General features: G+C 41.8%; 2 protein-coding genes across 2 annotated transcripts; both read right to left on the bottom strand.

The window, feature by feature from the left end:
- Positions 1–306: 306 nt before the first annotated feature.
- On the bottom strand, positions 307–1,377 carry LOC146371965 (zinc finger BED domain-containing protein 4-like). The gene is made up of 2 exons (XM_084953752.1): positions 790–1,377; positions 307–695 (listed from the first exon to the last, which is right to left on the bottom strand). Exons 1-2 carry the CDS (start codon positions 1,208–1,210, stop codon positions 307–309), a joined length of 810 nt encoding a protein of 269 aa, XP_084809878.1. The 5' UTR covers positions 1,211–1,377.
- A 7,926-nt stretch (positions 1,378–9,303) lies between these two features.
- On the bottom strand, positions 9,304–16,648 carry slc10a1 (solute carrier family 10 member 1). The gene is made up of 7 exons (XM_084953337.1): positions 16,445–16,648; positions 16,270–16,356; positions 15,763–15,875; positions 13,311–13,515; positions 10,614–10,792; positions 10,294–10,493; positions 9,304–9,407 (listed from the first exon to the last, which is right to left on the bottom strand). The coding sequence occupies exons 1-7, from the start codon at positions 16,631–16,633 to the stop codon at positions 9,346–9,348; spliced, it is 1,035 nt and encodes a 344-aa protein (XP_084809463.1). The 5' UTR covers positions 16,634–16,648; the 3' UTR covers positions 9,304–9,345.
- Positions 16,649–16,932: the final 284 nt, after the last annotated feature.

The following is a 16,932-nucleotide window of genomic DNA, read 5'->3' as shown; positions in this document are numbered from 1 at the left end:
TAATGAAATAATATTAATATTAGGGGCACCTTAGTCAGTTATGGTGTGAGGTGGATAATTGTTAAAAGTAGTCTGCATCAAGCTTAAGGTTTGCTCAAATTTAGTACAATGACATATGAGATGAAGTAAAGTAGGCAAATATTTAAACTAATGACGTGCATAGAGGCACTTGACCTGTTTGAAAGATTGTCATCTTGGTTCAGATATAGAGCACACCTATGAGCACACCTATGATATATATATATATATATGAACAAGAATGTGCACTTTAAGTTATTTCAGTTAACTATTTCAGTGAACTATTAACTATTCTGCATTGCATTTGCAAAAGACCAAATTGGCCAAAAGTCTGTCAGTCATTTGTGCACGATGAGGCCATAGAATGATGCCACCATAGCTGAAAACTCGCTCCACAGGAGCACTACATGCAGGTACTGCCAAAACTCTGGTGGCCACATGAAACAGAGAAGGAAGAGTCTGCATGTTCATTGCCCAGAACAAGAGGGTGTTCTGTCCATCAGCAATAACCAGGTAGTGACTTAGCTGTAGAGCTGGACTCTTCCCCACATCCTTCTTCTGCCTCTTACAGTAAGCAGCAAAGAGTCCTCCATCTTCACAGGCCTCTTGGTGTTCCTCACCAGGAGTCACAGGTTGCTCTGACTTTGCAGGATCTGCCGCATCTTGCAGGATCAGATCTGGCAAAGCAAATTAACAACAGCAAAAGAGCCTTTATTACAATTTTAGACAAAAAAAAATACAGAAAAAATATAAACTATATTCAATCTTTACCTTTAACTTTTTGTGTCACCTCTGTCTTTATGTCACAACTGCCCAACACATGGTGTTCCACCCACAACAGAGAAAATGCTGGATCCAAAGCAGCTGCTTTAAGGTACACTGGATCTGAAAAGGGGGCAGTGATCCCATCTTCTGCTCTAGCCATTCGCACATTGATAAAGATTCCAAGAAATCTTTTGTTCAAAGATGCTTGGAGGCTCCTGACCAGACCATTCAGGAAACGGACTTGAGGCTTCACTTTCTCAAGGTGGTGATTGAGGGACAGCACGGATGGAACAACAGCACTAATCGTGACTATTTTCTCACCTTGTGTCAAATCTGTTGCTTCTCCAAAAGGCTTCAAGATGTCCACCATCTCCTTCAACAGGTTCCACTCTCGTGTTGTGAATAATAACTCCTTGTGCCCAGCCATTTCAAGAACAGCACAGAGTTTTAGATGTTCACATTGGAGAACTGCCTTCACTTGTCTCAGTGTTGAATTCCATCTTGTGATTACAGCTGCAGGGATCGCTTTCTGTTCACCAAATTCAGCTTCAAACACATCTTTGAATGTTGTGCTTGTGTGCAATAGAGAGCTGAGCTTAGATAACTTGAAGTGAAGGAGTGAAGTGAAGGAGATGCCACTTTGGTCTCTGACAAACCATCTTTCACCACCAGCTGAAGTGTGTGCGCAAAACACTGCAGGCGCTGTGTCTTTGCCATAGCAGCACCTACTGTTTCCTGATCTTCCAAGGTTAAGTCATGCCAGAGCTCTGGGTCGTCAAGATGATCACCATCATCATCATGTTCCTCACCTTGCTCAGTGGGGAAGCACACAGTGAATGCTTTCCGCATATTGGCAGCATTGTCACTAATAATATAGTCTAGTTTATCTTTGATGTTGTATTCGTCACATATAGCTTCAAATTTCTCACAGATTCTTTCACCAGTGTGTAATCCTTTGAAGCGGTCAAAGGCCAGCAGTTTGGATTTTAGCTGCATCCTCTCTGTCTCTTTCTGTATCCAGTGCACAGTGATACCAAGGAAACCCCTCATCCTTCGGTCTGACCAAATGTCCACAGTGTCTGAAACATGATCAGTCTCGCTCAACTGAGTTTTTAACATTGAACGTTTCTCAGCAGCGAGGTTCTCTGTTTTTGATATAATTGTTCTGCGATATACCGGGCTGTATTTTCTGTCAACTACCGTCAGAAAGTGCCGAAAATTCTTGTTTTCCACAATAGAAAGGGGCAGGTTGCAACCAATAATCAAGTCACTTAATAATGCATTCGTGATAGCTTTCTGCTGTGGATGAGTCATGCTGTACTGTCCGGCACAAGTGTCCATAAACTGTGATATGGAAGGCTGTTGAGGTTCATTTGTGATCCTCTTTTTCATCTGGTATTCTTCAAATCTGATAGAGGTAAGCATATTAGACTCATGTCAGAAATTCCATTACAGCCATTCATGAATTGCATTTGACTTTAAGTTGATCCTAATAATCCTAAATAACTATTAACACTTAAACCCTCATAGTTTTCAGACAATAAAAATATAAATAAAAAATATATAAACAATATTTATTAAAACACTTTTCTCAAAACTCTGCATACAGTTCTAATAAGCAATGTTTAGCATCCCTGTTAAGAATAACTGACCTTTGCAAATAAACAACAGCTAATAACATAAGATCAAAGTATTTTATTTGATGTATTGACATAAATGACAGAAGAAAAAGGCCATATATAGCAGGACTACTCAATTACACACTAAGGTGGGCCAGAATTTCTAACCAAAAAAAAAATTTCCCTTGCTCAGACATGCAAAAGTTAAACACGACCATACACTAATTGCAAATTAAACAGTGATTTTGAATTGTGATGTGATGGTAAAATAAATATTTGTCAGTCTAAGCTGGGTTAAATCTACGGGGTTAATGATGGGGAGGAGACGGAGAGAAACTCTCTTCCCTGAGTACAGCTACAGAACCCACTTTCTGAAACGGACCCTGTTCACCATTTCCTTTTCAAGTAAACAGGTTCAAGTCCAATTCAAGTCCCAATTCACTGGTGTAAAAGTCCAAGTCAAGTCACAAGTCTTACAACCTTTTTTCAAGTCAAGTCTAAAGTCATAAAATGAATGACTCGAGTCTGACTCGAGTCCAAGTCATGTGACTCGAGTCCACACCTCTGCTTTAGTCCTCTTCTGACCGGCAGTTAGAGCAAAGAGTGGCTTCGCAATACGAGAGCACCCTGGAATGAAATGCCGGTAAAACATCACCATGCCAAGGAAGGATCTCACTTTCTTCTGAGAAGGGGTGCAACCGTCACCATCCATAAGGTCAGTCTTCTGAAAACTGGCACCACCAGCATCCACGACGTGACCCAAAAACCTCACAGAGCGTCTGAGAAAGTGACATTTTTTCTGCGCCAGCTTCAGATTGCTGGTCCTCAGGCGAGAGAAAACAATCTCAAGACGTTTTAGGGCCTCCTCTTCTGAAGGTGCAAACACCAGCAGGTCATCAAGATAACATAGGAGGCTGGAAAAGTTCAAGTCACCAAAGATGCTGAGCATCATCCGCATGAAAGATGCTGGGCTGTTGCATAGACCCTGGGGAAGTCTGTTGTACTCATACAGGCCAAGAGGTGTAGTGAAAGCCGTGTACCGTCTGTCAGACTCATGGAGGGGAACGTTGTAGAACCCGGATGTGAGGTCCATGGTGCTGAAGAAAGCATTCCCACCAGGGCTGCAAGACAGTCAGCCTGATTGGGCAGTGGGTGAGCATCCTTAACGGTTTTGGCATTGAGCCAGCGGAAGTCAGTGCATATCCTCAAGTCACCTGACTTCTTCCAAACCATTACCAGTGGCGAGGCGTATTCGCTGGTGGACTTACTGATGATGCCTTTCATCTCCATGTCTGACAGCACCTCTCGCAACTTATGATAGTGAGCCGGGGGTACTCTGCGATAGGGAAGCCTGAAAGGGTGGTCGTCAGTGAGGTGGATACGATGGACAAAGTCTTTCGCCTCACCACAGTCCAGTTTGTCTCTAGAGAACACATCTTGGTAAGTCAACGCAAGCTCCACCAGTTTCCTCTTCCACCCATCTGACACTTCGCAGCCCTCAATTTCAATATAAGCCAACCCAGCGTCTTTGAGTAGCTGTGCAGAGTCAGGCACAGAGTCTGATGAGGGAGGAAAACTGGTATGCTGGTCAGTCAGAGTCTCGCAGAGACCTTGAGTGATGGGCAGGTCCTCTACAGCAATACAAGGAAAGACATCCGCAATCTTAGCATTGCGACGAAGTGTCACAGGGCTCTCTGTTGGGCTAAGGACTTTCATAGGGACCCAACGATCTCCCCACATGGGTGTTATAATGCGTCCCACCATTATGTTCTTTGGAGTGGAACGGGCTGACGTGGGTTCCACAACAGTACTTCCTGGAGACACAAGGGCAGAAGGTGGCAGCTTTCCCCAAACTACATATTCTTTTTGTGGCAGGAGGGTGACACTCTTCCGCAACCTGACTGTATGTCTGTGAAGGTTCTCAGTCATCCAGGTCATCGTAGTCAAAGGAGCTTGCAAAGAAAAGCGTCTGGACTTCTTTAAGTTACTTGAAGACGTTTCACCTCTCATCCGAGAAGCTTCTTCAGTTCTAAGGTCAAATGGTGGAGAGTCCCAGATATAAACCTAGTGGGAGTATCCCCCCACAGAGGGACAAAAGGACCCCCTGATGATCCTCTAATCGCCTGAGCCAAGGTGTGAAAGCGGGTGTGGGTCCCAATCAGCCAGAGTTTCGGGTGTTACACCCGAAATCAGCCAGAGTTTCGGGTGTTACACCCGAAACTCTGGCTGATTGGGACCCACACCCGCTTTCACACCTTGGCTCAGGCGATTAGAGGATCATCAGGGGGTCCTTTTGTCCCTCTGTGGGGGGATACTCCCACTAGGTTTATATCTGGGACTCTCCACCATTTGACCTTAGAACTGAAGAAGCTTCTCGGATGAGAGGTGAAACGTCTTCAAGTAACTTAAAGAAGTCCAGACGCTTTTCTTTGCAAGCTCCTTTGACAACCTGACTGTACCTACTTTATCTGGCAACACAGGAGCAGACCACTGTGAGATACAGCTCAGCAACTGCAGGAAGTCTTCACAATCAGTGCCAGTGTAATTGGAGTTAATAAGCTCCCAGTACTTTGTATCAGCCTTCATCTTCTGAATGATGGGCCGGATCACATTGCTCCCCACAATGAGTTCATCTTTTTGCCCAGGAACCACAAATGTTGGCACAAGAAACCTCGACCCAAATGCATCTATGTCCAAATCATAGATGCATTTGGGTTGTGTGAGAAGGCCACCGCAACCAACCAGCACCACATTTTCAGAGACCTGCTGCGGAATCAGAGCAACACCAGCAGCTCTTAGCTTGCTATCAGCCTTTTCACTTAGTGTGCATGACATACTTCCTGAATCAAGCATGCCTGTTAAGGAGCACCGGCCACTGACGGACACTGGGGTGTAAAACAACTCACTAGCCCTGCCAACTCTTTGTGAACCCATAATAACAGTCTTCTCATCAGAGAGGCTACTACAGCAGTTAACATATATGGCTTCTGGGTCTGTTGCATTTCTGAGGGTTTCATCAACACTGCCCATGCTACCCCTCTCGTTACATGGGCTGGCTAGTTTAAAGCAGCATTGGTGGGAGGAGGGACTGAAATGCTTGGTTTCTGGTGCAACTGTGGGCATTCACGCCTCATGTGTCCAGGGTCAAAGCAGCTGTGGCATAGCTTGTACAGCCTACAATGCACATGGGTTGTGTGTTCATGTGAGCCACACACTCTGCACGAAGCACGATGAGCACTGCGGTGCCCATGGGAATGACCTGTGGGTTGTGGGCACCTAGGACCAGTGGCTAGTGATGCAGTGCACATGGACAGAACCTTGTCAAACAGTGCTACCATCTGTTGAACACCTGGCTCAGCTGGAGGAGGGCCGGAAACTGGCAAAGATGGGGGCATGACATGAGGAGTCAATGGAGGACAAGCAGAGGGCTGCTGCACACTTACCATGTCACCAGAAGAGAGAGGCTGACATGTGGCTGCAGAGGGAACAGAGGGCATAAGATATGAGGCTGGCTCATGTGTTACTGGGACTGCTTGAGCACCGCTGGAGTGGGGCTGGCTGTTAACAGCAACAGGGCTCTGATGTGGGATGGACAGACATGCTGTATTATGAGACAAAACACTAGACTGTCTCATTTTCCTCACATAGTTGTCCAGACGGCTTTGAACCTCAGCTGCAGTCCACTCCTCAGGGGCCTTCAGTTGAAAAGACAAGGCAAGACTGTGGTCAGGACAGTGATTAATGAACATCGAAACAACCTCACTACTGGGGTCCTCTACCAGCTTGCCGCGCCTGCAGAGACACTCATCAGCAGCGTCAATAGACTTGTTCAACCGGATCCAGTAATCCATGGCATTCTCACCTGGACGTGGCACAGTACTGTAGAAATCTTTCATGGGCAGGCTGGAATATGTCAAGTTGCTGAAGTTAGACCTCAGTATGTCAAACACAGCAGTAATAAGATCATTCCGATTCAACTCAGGGCGGCAACGAAGTGACACCTTGACCACATCTCTGGCTTTGCCAGTCAGTCTAGACATTAATATGGCAAACATTTCTTCATCTGTGTCACAGCTGATTCTGTGCAGATAACATCTCATCATGTCCTCCCATTCACCGATGGGAAATAGATCTGTGTTGTCACCCTTGAAGTATGGTGGAGCTTTGGTGTCTGACTGAACAACAACCTTCAGCTGGGACTGGTCATTGCAGCTCAAGGGCACATTCTGGGGAGACTGTGGCTGGGTGGGGGCTGGCTGGTGCATAGAGTTAAGAGAGGATGTGATATTTTCCCCAATTTGCTTTGCTAAGTCAGTAATCAAGCTGCTCAACATGTCACTAGTGACAGCCTGGGTGTGTGTTTGGCGTTCGCAAGCAGCTGGTGTGGAGCTAGCTGCTGGCATTAATGGTGAGTGCCACTGACTGGTCTACAGTGTGGGTACCAATACCGGGGACTACTGGCCTACCCCTCTCAAAACACTTTGGAGCAATCTGATGACCCCTCCCCAAACCAAAAGTCACATTACTCCCCGCAAAGAACAGATCAGGCATAGCGCTATCCGCAGTTTCCTCACCTAACATGTTGGCCCAAGTGAGATATCACTGTTTAACAGCAAAAAAAAAACAAAAAACGAGCCTAACCCCCACACACAATTATGCAAAACTTCACAAAACAATGAAATGTGGGGGGAAAAAACATCAAAGAATCAAAACACCATAGAAAATAAAATAAGATGTTGTTTTCTCCTCTCAATTAAAACAGGCTGTAAAAGCCAATACCAATAGAAAAAAATAAATAAATAAATTACAAGTCAGTGTATCAGGTAAAGATTCACAGCAATGACAACAATAATATCTTGAGCTGACGCTTTTCCAGGTTTGCTCAACATATTCCATAACAAATGCTGGCACCATGAACATGCGGACTGATGCGAGAGGGAGGAGGACGGTAGTGACGGGGTATTTTCAAAACACATCTTTCATCCTTCCGCCCTGAGAAGCAAAACTTCCATCTTACTTAGTTTTTCTAAGTTAAGACAACTCAAATAAATTGAGTTTATCAGCGTGTTTGCATAAAAAGTACTGGTAACTTATTTAAATCGAGTTCTAATAACAAATTGATAAAAATTGAGTTCAGCCTATTTAATATTTTTAATTAAACACAATATTACATTTTACAGTGCACGACGCCCAGCTGGAAACACTTCAGCTACCGGAGATTCACAGAATTTACAGAAAATGTTAAATTTTTGTGATTTATATCGTTATCGGACGATAGATGTTTTATATCGGGATATGAGATTTTGGTCATATCGCACAGCCCTACTCTGAGGGGGGGTTAGTGAAGTGGCAGTTGCCCACTCTGCCGCCCTCACCACCCGCTGCAGTTTTCTCTTGTCCTCCACATTTTTATTTTTTTAATTTGCCAAAGATTTCTGACAAATATTTTGTACGTTGCTGGTATTACAGTTAATAAAACTCATACACTTGAGGTATTATAGTGAATATTCAATGTAGAAAATGATTTCACCTTGAATCACCTCCCCACCAGCAGCCCAGAAAAAGCAGTCCTGCATTCAGTTTTGCTGTCTTGATGTCTCTCATATTCTTCTATCACCGTCTCTTTTAAGTTGCAGACATGACAGTCCAACGACAGGCCACCCTGTTTTATGTGAAGCCAGTGATAACAAGTAATAACAAGTTGATAACTGGGATTTTAACCTGAACCTGCTTCATGGTGCAGCTCTCAGGTCTCTCTTGAAAACGTGTTTAACATCAGTGAGACCTTTACTCAACTATTACCCAATAAGCTCCTCTAAATTAAGAAATTAGTTTCCTTGCTCACCCCATTAGTATACACGTACTCTATGATACCTGTGTCACACCACAGCATCATCCTGTCCCAGGACAGTGATGGGCTCTGTAGCTGTCCTCTTCCTTCTGAAGCTGATCACAATCTCTCTGGTCTTATTTACATTCAGCAGATGATTCATCACAAACCACTCTGCAAAATCATCAATCATCAAATTGCAATCACATTATGCAATGGAAAAACGTGTTAATTTACTGATGATAACTGATTATTTCTTGTTGAACTTGTTGAGCTTTTTCCAAGGATCTAAAAAAAGAGATTCTTCCACTGTAAGAAGTCCAAGTTGTTTTTTGTTTTCCAGCTTACGAAGACGGCCCTCTTGGTGACAATAAAAGCTCTGAATGGACTAGCAGCAGCACATGTTTGCAATTATAATGTTGCAATCACATATGTTCATGCTTTTTATGGCCGTAGTTACGACTGACTAAAGGATGCTGTTCCTTCTTGCATTATATTGCATGGCTGTGCTTTTATTTGGGATTCATGTGTAGATTGCAGACTTTTAAATGTAGTCTTCAAATGAGTTTGTAAAAATACATTTTTGTACATGAGGATTTTATTTTCAGTCAAAACTATGATGATGTTTGCATGGTGTAGAACAGCGGTCCCCAACCTTTTTTGCGCCACGGACCGGTTTATGCCCGACAATATTTTCACGGACCGGCCTTTAAGGTGTCGCGGATAAATACAACAAAATAAAACTAGTACCGGTACCGAAAAAAGAAGATTTATTCATAACACACGTGAAAAGACCCAACGATAAAAACGATAACAAAATAACGCTCAAAACCGAAAAAAACCCCTGAAAACTATACATTTCACACCTGAGCCTCAACTCTCGCGGCCCGGTACCAAACAACTCACGGACCGGTACCGGTCCGAGGCCCGGGGGTTGGGGACCGCTGGTGTAGAAAGACAATAGACTTAACCAATAAAAAACTGAAGTTTCTAATGCACTTAGAGGTTTCAGATCACAATACAGTATAAAAATCAAGACCAGCTATACGGCTGTGCATTTTTCTGTTTGTTTAGTCAGCTGTAGGCTGTACAATACATGGGTGGTGATTGAGGTCACACAGTCCCCTCAGTCGTCTCTTTCAGCTCCTCTTCAGTGACTGCAGGCTGGTAAGTCTCTGTGAGTCAGATAAGCAGATCCATTATAAACACAAACCGAGATCTGACACAAAAGTTGATCAACTTGTGGTTAAATATGAAACTCTGTGGTCTGGATATTCATCTACATAAAAAATAGGCCAATTTTGACACATGGAAGCAGAAAAAAGCACCAACAGTGTTTAAGAGAGCTACTTCATGCTGGCTGACAGGACAGAAAAATTATAATTGTGCTTTACTGTAATGAGAAGTCAAAAAGTATGTTGTGGAAAAAAGTCCAGCTTTCCCTTGCGCTACACATCAAAAAGTATTTTTAACACTATTCTTCCAATTTTTAAAAAACACAAATGCAAGGCTTTACTGTTTGTATTAGAGCCTTCATACCTTATATTTTTAGTGACATTGTTTTTTTTTTGTTTTTTTTAAGGTGAAAAGTCTTGTTTCAGTGTTTCAGCATGACTAAAGTATAAACTGGTCCTTCCCAACATTTACAACAGCCTTTGTTTTAAAAACTAACAAAAGTTATTCTAAGATCTCATACTTGTAATTCAGACTCCAGTCTGTTTTATATTTAATATCTTCAGTTCAGATGAATAATAAGGAAATTATATACAGTAGAATAAACACCCCTCTATGTTCTATGTACCTTTATAAAAGGTCAATTTTGATGCCATTAAATGAGGAAACAAATGAGGGTATGTCATTAGAGGTTCAAGATTGGTCTCTATAACCTACAAAATAAAAGCTTACATCAAATCTGCCTTGCTTAGATTAATGCCCACTAACAACTGTTATTAATCATCAACACTATAAAGGGTCAAGGCTGAACTTATTCTTGTTTACTCTCCCTGTTTGTTCCCCGTGTTTTTTCTTGTGTCATAAAAGGCCTTAGATAACCTGATGTACCTTTCTCCTTTTTCGTAAACCTTCGGTAGCACCTGAACAGCACGACGAGCACCAACGCCTCCGTCACCTGAAAAGACCCATAGATCATTGGGAACAGAAACAGAGGGCCTATCACTTCCTGGGGGAAAGCTATCTTCAATATGGTGATGCACAGCTGGATGTTCTGACAGCCTGTTTCCACAGAAACGGTCCTCCGCTCCCTGGTGACAGACACACATGTTCATGAGTCATGAATATAAACAGAAAGGCTCATAATTCTTTCATCTTTGATGTGACTGCCTTGACTTGACTCGATGACTGAATTAAGCCAAAGAACCTACGACTGGCTGAGTCTGAAGATCGCAGAGAGGACATATCCAAAGGAGTAGCCTATCAAAGGCATGAGAGCAGCGATGGCCAAGAGCGGAAGAGACAGCACAGTCAGCATGACTCTTCCGATTCCAATGTTGGTTAAGGTGACGATCACCACGATAAAAATCATCATTATAATTAGGCCTACCTGCAAACAGCAGGACACGAAACAAATCAACTCCATAGCAATTTGACAGTTGACTGACAAGCATTTTAAGGCAAAATGAGGCGTATTCCCTTTTACTTCATAACAAATGTGGCAGATAAAACATTGTGAGCTGAACTTGTATTTGACCACAGTAGTAAACAGTTAAGGTAATTACTTTTTTTTAATTTAAAGCTGAAAGTCTGACTTGAGTCACATCTTGATTGCTTGATTTAAAACCCACCATGATTGTGTACAGATGCAAAACTACAAAAAATGACTGTTGAAAAACTTAAGGACCCGACTCTGTTGTCAACAGATCCAATAAAAAGATCAAAACCAAAAATAAGTCGATCCAGTAACAAATAGTGAAGCCTGATTTCGAAGTGATACAGAGATCCTTTACCATCCAAAAACCAGAACACCGTTCTCTAAAACATGTACTGGTTCATATTGACCTGGTTACCTATACAGGGAGTGCAGAATTATTAGGCAAGTTGTATTTTTGAGGAATAATTTTATTATTGAACAACAACCATGTTCTCAATGAACCAAAAAAACTCATTAATATCAAAGCTGAATGTTTTTGGAAGTAGTTTTTAGTTTGTTTTTAATTTTAGCTATTTTAGGGGGATATCTGTGTGTGCAGGTGACTATTACTGTGCATAATTATTAGGCAACTTAACCAAAAACAAATATATACCCATTTCAATTATTTATTTTTACCAGTGAAACCAATATAACATCTCCACATTCACAAATATACATTTCTGACATTCAAAAACAAAACAAAAACAAATCAGCGACCAATATAGCCACCTTTCTTTGCAAGGACACTCAAAAGCCTGCCATCCATGGATTCTGTCAGTGTTTTGATCTGTTCACCATCAACATTGCGTGCAGCAGCAACCACAGCCTCCCAGACACTGTTCAGAGAGGTGTACTGTTTTCCCTCCCTGTAAATCTCACATTTGATGATGGACCACAGGTTCTCAATGGGGTTCAGATCAGGTGAACAAGGTGGCCATGTCATTAGTTTTTCTTCTTTTATACCCTTTCTTGCCAGCCACGCTGTGGAGTACTTGGACGCGTGTGATGGAGCATTGTCCTGCATGAAAATCATGTTTTTCTTGAAGGATGCAGACTTCTTCCTGTACCACTGCTTGAAGAAGGTGTCTTCCAGAAACTGGCAGTAGGACTGGGAGTTGAGCTTGACTCCATCCTCAACCCGAAAAGGCCCCACAAGCTCATCTTTGATGATACCAGCCCAAACCAGTACTCCACCTCCACCTTGCTGGCGTCTGAGTCGGACTGGAGCTCTCTGCCCTTTATCAATCCAGCCACGGGCCCATCCATCTGGCCCATCAAGACTCACTCTCATTTCATCAGTCCATAAAACCTTAGAAAAACCAGTCTTGAGATATTTCTTGGCCCAGTCTTGACGTTTCAGCTTGTGTGTCTTGTTCAGTGGTGGTCGTCTTTCAGCCTTTCTTACCTTGGCCATGTCTCTGAGTATTGCACACCTTGTGCTTTTGGGCACTCCAGTGATGTTGCAGCTCTGAAATATGGCCAAACTGGTGGCAAGTGGCATGTTGGCAGCTGCACGCTTGACTTTTCTCAGTTCATGGGCAGTTATTTTGCGCCTTGGTTTTTCCACACGCTTCTTATGACCCTGTTGACTATTTTGAATGAAACGCTTGATTGTTCAATGATCACGCTTCAGAAGCTTTGCAATTTTGAGACTGCTGCATCCCTCTGCAAGATATCTCACTATTTTTGACTTTTCTGAGCCCGTCAAGTCCTTCTTTTGACCCATTTTGCCAAAGGAAAGGACGTTGCCTAATAATTATGCACACCTGATATAGGGTGTTGATGTCATTAGACCACACCCCTCCTCATTACAGCGATGCACATCACCTAATATGCTTAATTGGTAGTAGGCTTTCGAGCCTATGCAGCTTGGAGTAAGACAACATGCATGAAGAGGATGATGTGGACAAAATACTCATTTGCCTAATAATTCTGCACTCCCTGTATACCACCCTGGTCCAAAGAACTCTTTAGGACTCACTGTGCAGTTATGTGATGTGAGAAAAATGAGAACGATTCATTTAAAACATGTGACGCACAAAATCAAACACTTGATTGATGTAAGAAAGTTTTGACTGATGATGTACTGATAAACATCTGATTCACTGATGCTTTGTGAAGCATTGATTACAGACATTTATTATCCTGACTTCATGTCAGGTAAAGCCAATACTGGAAATAAATATCAATGTGTGACTGGGAACTGGGATCCCGGAGGAGCAATAAATTCATAAAGTCCTAAAGCTGTAAATTCCTGAGATTTACCCAGCTGTTTGTCAATGCAAAGAACAATGAATCAGTAAAGTCTTACATTTTAAAGGCTCAGCTTTGAACTGACTTTAACTTTGCTATCTCTGTGCCAGTTAATCAACAATTTTTATCAGTTCTAGTGATCTGTCCAACCTTCAGACTCTTGTGAGTATGCACAGACCTTTGTGATGATCTTTGAGTACTGCGGCCTGTAGGTATTGATGATGATGCCGATGCCGCACGGCACCAGGATCATGACCAGTGATACGATAATTTCAACATAAGGGACAGCGTTCTGCAGGTCGGAGAAACCCTGACAGTAGAGGTAGAGCAGGAGAGGCATCATACCAAGAGCCAGCAACGTCGAGCAAGAGGTCATCACGATGCTGAAGGAAAAAGATAAGCGTGAGACCGTGACAGCTTTTATCTTTTTGTAGCACCATAATGCTCAAAATTTCCTTCTCAGCATTATGTTGACAAAATGCATTCAAAATTTATCATAGTGTGAGAAACTTCATACACACAACACGAACAGGTTGCACAAATTCTGACTGTTCCAGAGGTTCAATACATTCTATTTATATAGCGCCAAATCACAACAACAGTTACCTCAAGGTGCTTTATTTTGCAAGGTAAAGACCCTGCAATCAGATAACCCCCTATGAGCCAATGAAGAGAAACCAATGTGGAAGAAATATACTGTCTCTTTCTAAACTGCAGAAAGAGTATATTTCTGTCTCAGATGTGTTTACATACAACATAAGTAATGTGTATTCAGTATCAGTATTCTGAGGTTAAGCCAAGCAATGAGAAGAAAAAATTAATTAATTTGAACAACAACAAGAAATAGTAGAAGAAGAATATTTGTGCAGCCATGTGTACATTACTTAGGGTTTCAAGGCAAAAAGGCAACAAAAATCCACTGCGAAACATTCCCGTTTTACCAGAAATTGAATGCTCTGGACTTTAATTCCCCTTTACAAAAAGTGAATTGAAAATTGAAAATATTATAATCTAGATGAGGTAACATTTGACTGAAGAAAAGCAGTTTTTACAAATAGCAAGCAAGAGCCCAGTGGAAAGACTTCATATCATATCATACTGAGTGTTTCTTCAGTCACATTTCTCACTCATTATGTGTTAATATACCTCTCTGCACTGAATCATACTTATTATTAATCTTTGGCTCTCTTCCAGAGCATGTCTTATCCTGTCTTCCTTCTCTCACCCCAATTGGTCCCAGCAGATGTCCCCCCTCCCTGAGCCTGGTTCTGCTGGAGGTTTCTTCCTGTTAAAAGGGAGTTTTTCCTTCCCACTGTCACCAAAGTGCTTTCTCATAGGGGATCAAATGATTCTTGGGTTTTTCTCTGTATGTATTATTGTACAGTCTACCTTACAATATAAAGCGCCTTGACATGACTGTTGTTGTGATTTGGCACATAAATAGAATTGAATTGAATATCATGTCTAAATTAAGCAGCGAGGTCTCTAGAAGCCAACAGCAGTCCTTATGTTAATTGTTAAGATCGCAGAGTGGATGTTCCTCTTATTTCTACATGCTATCAAAAACACAGTCCAGTTTTCCCACTTTTCCTCTTGTGAGCAGCTCACCGTTTGGGAGCCTCATGCATTACTTCCAAAACCCAGCCTAACTGGAAATTCCTCATATCCTGCAGAAACCTCTGCTTGTGTTATTTTTGCTGGTTTGCGAGCCCATGACATGCTTGCCAACTAATTATTACAAGGTTGGCTGCTACACTGTGTTATGTAACTCTAGTACATGCCATTACGCTCTTGTTAACATTCCTCTGTTGATCAGAGTTTTGTCAGTGGTCATTTTCTTGTTCCCAAACGAAACAAAACAAAAATTCAAATTTATAAAACATTAGTGGGGTTGTGTGAGATAACGATGTTCTTCCAGGCACTTGGTTGGATAACAAGCTTGTAGTGACTGAAACAATCTGCATTCATTGCCCTCATTGCCCACAGTCTGTCCTCACTGATCATGTTTATGAGCAACAGGCCAAACGAGGTCCTCACATATCAGATAAAGGAGGACTGTCTCGAAGCCTAAAGTAACCACCTGTTGCTTCATAAGGGAGAGATAAGAAACGAGGTGAAAGGCTAGCTGAGTGAAAGTATAACGCCTAGGTGTCGCTCTGTTATGATAAAATGTGTCACAATGATGATGATCTGTAAGACATTCATTTCTAATAACGTGTATCACTGCTTTTCAGACTGCAAGGTGTATTATGATTATCAGCGGTACGATAACAAGACGGATGAGGTTGCTTAACTTAAAAAAAACACAGTTTATTGCATATCTTTTCCCAGAACTGAATTTAAATAAACACACGGGTTTGTGTCTTTAACTTGTGTGTTATTTAAAGTTGTTTCAAAGAAAATTAAACCATCTGGATTCGGAGGTGTCAGAAGAAGATACCTAAAAAATGTGAGATTTTAACAGCAAACCATTTAGGAATGCACTTCCTCCCGCATTAAGGGGTTTTGAATTTTACAAATAAAATAAAGACCAATAATCTCTAAGGATTTATGTCTTTGTGCGTTTGATCGTTTAAGAAAAAACCCAATGCATTAACAGTTTTGTAGCTAAATATGTTCTGTTTGTATACCTGAGGTTCATGTCGCCCTGAAGAGCCAGAGCCAGGATGTTGGAGAGAGCTCCTCCGGGACAGCAGCCACAGATCAGAATCACCACAGCTGCTATTTCAGCCAACTTAAACAGCTGTAACGCAATAATCATAGTAACCTCATATGCAAAAGCAACAAAAGCAAGGTCTGATAATGACACAAATGTGCACTAAGAATACCTTTAACATTTTCTTTAATTACTTTTTTTAATTACTGATGATTCCTCTGCAGTTAATGTCATAGTTCATGAATAATTTCTTAATCAGTGAACAGATTAAATTACCATTTTATATATTCAGAATCATATAAAACAGAAAATACTTTTTTTTACTGTTTTAGCGCTACTAACATTAGAAATGACAATTAAAAATGAAGTAAAGAAAAAGCAGGAACACAAATATTTTCCAGTACAAACATATTATGCCTACTGCATGTGCCTTTCTTACTGTAGTGTTTATAATCTTATTTCACTTTGCATCAGTACCAACCTTAGCTAAGCAAAAAGCTGTGAGAGGCATTATGCCATACTGGGCCACGACTGCGATAGCCACCCCCTTAGGTTTTCTCATATGATGCTGGAAACAGAAGAAGAAAAGTTCACATTAGCATAAGATTGTCTCCTTACATTTAACTCACATATGAAACTGAACTTGCTGTAGTCACCTTGATCTTGGACACCTCCATGGTGCATCCCAGTGAAACCATGGTCACAAATAAGACAATTATCATAATTATGTTGATGGTTTTGTCCATTACTGGTGACATGGTAGGCGTGTAACTGGAGGTGCTGTTTGCATTTGTGTTGTTGAGCCACGGATCTGGATCGGAGATAATATCCACTGTGTCGTCCATGGTGCCTTCAAATCAGAGCTGTGAGTGGAAAATCAAATGATAGGGCAGGCTGACTTTTGCAGGCTCATTCAAAGAATTTTGTATCCTGAGGACAGAAGAGGTGCATTAAATTTCAGTCAGTGTGACTGTTCTTATATTTATGGTGCATTTGGTTGGAATTGTAGCTGTTTTAACCTTGAGTCTTGCGCTATGTGGATTTGGTGTTGTGTGCAATGCAGTCAGTGACAGTTGACTTTGGCTTTTTGCAGGTTTTGCAGTTGGTACTATGTTTGCTGCTCATTAGGCCAGAGTGATGCACT

Source organism: Perissodus microlepis, chromosome 15 (genome assembly GCF_051167445.1).
Source record: "Perissodus microlepis isolate ML-2025 ecotype Zambia chromosome 15, ASM5116744v1, whole genome shotgun sequence".
In the NCBI taxonomy this organism is placed as follows: Eukaryota; Metazoa; Chordata; class Actinopteri; order Cichliformes; family Cichlidae; genus Perissodus; species Perissodus microlepis.
Note: the sequence above shows the minus strand (reverse complement) of the source record. Positions and strands in the feature narration are given on the sequence as shown.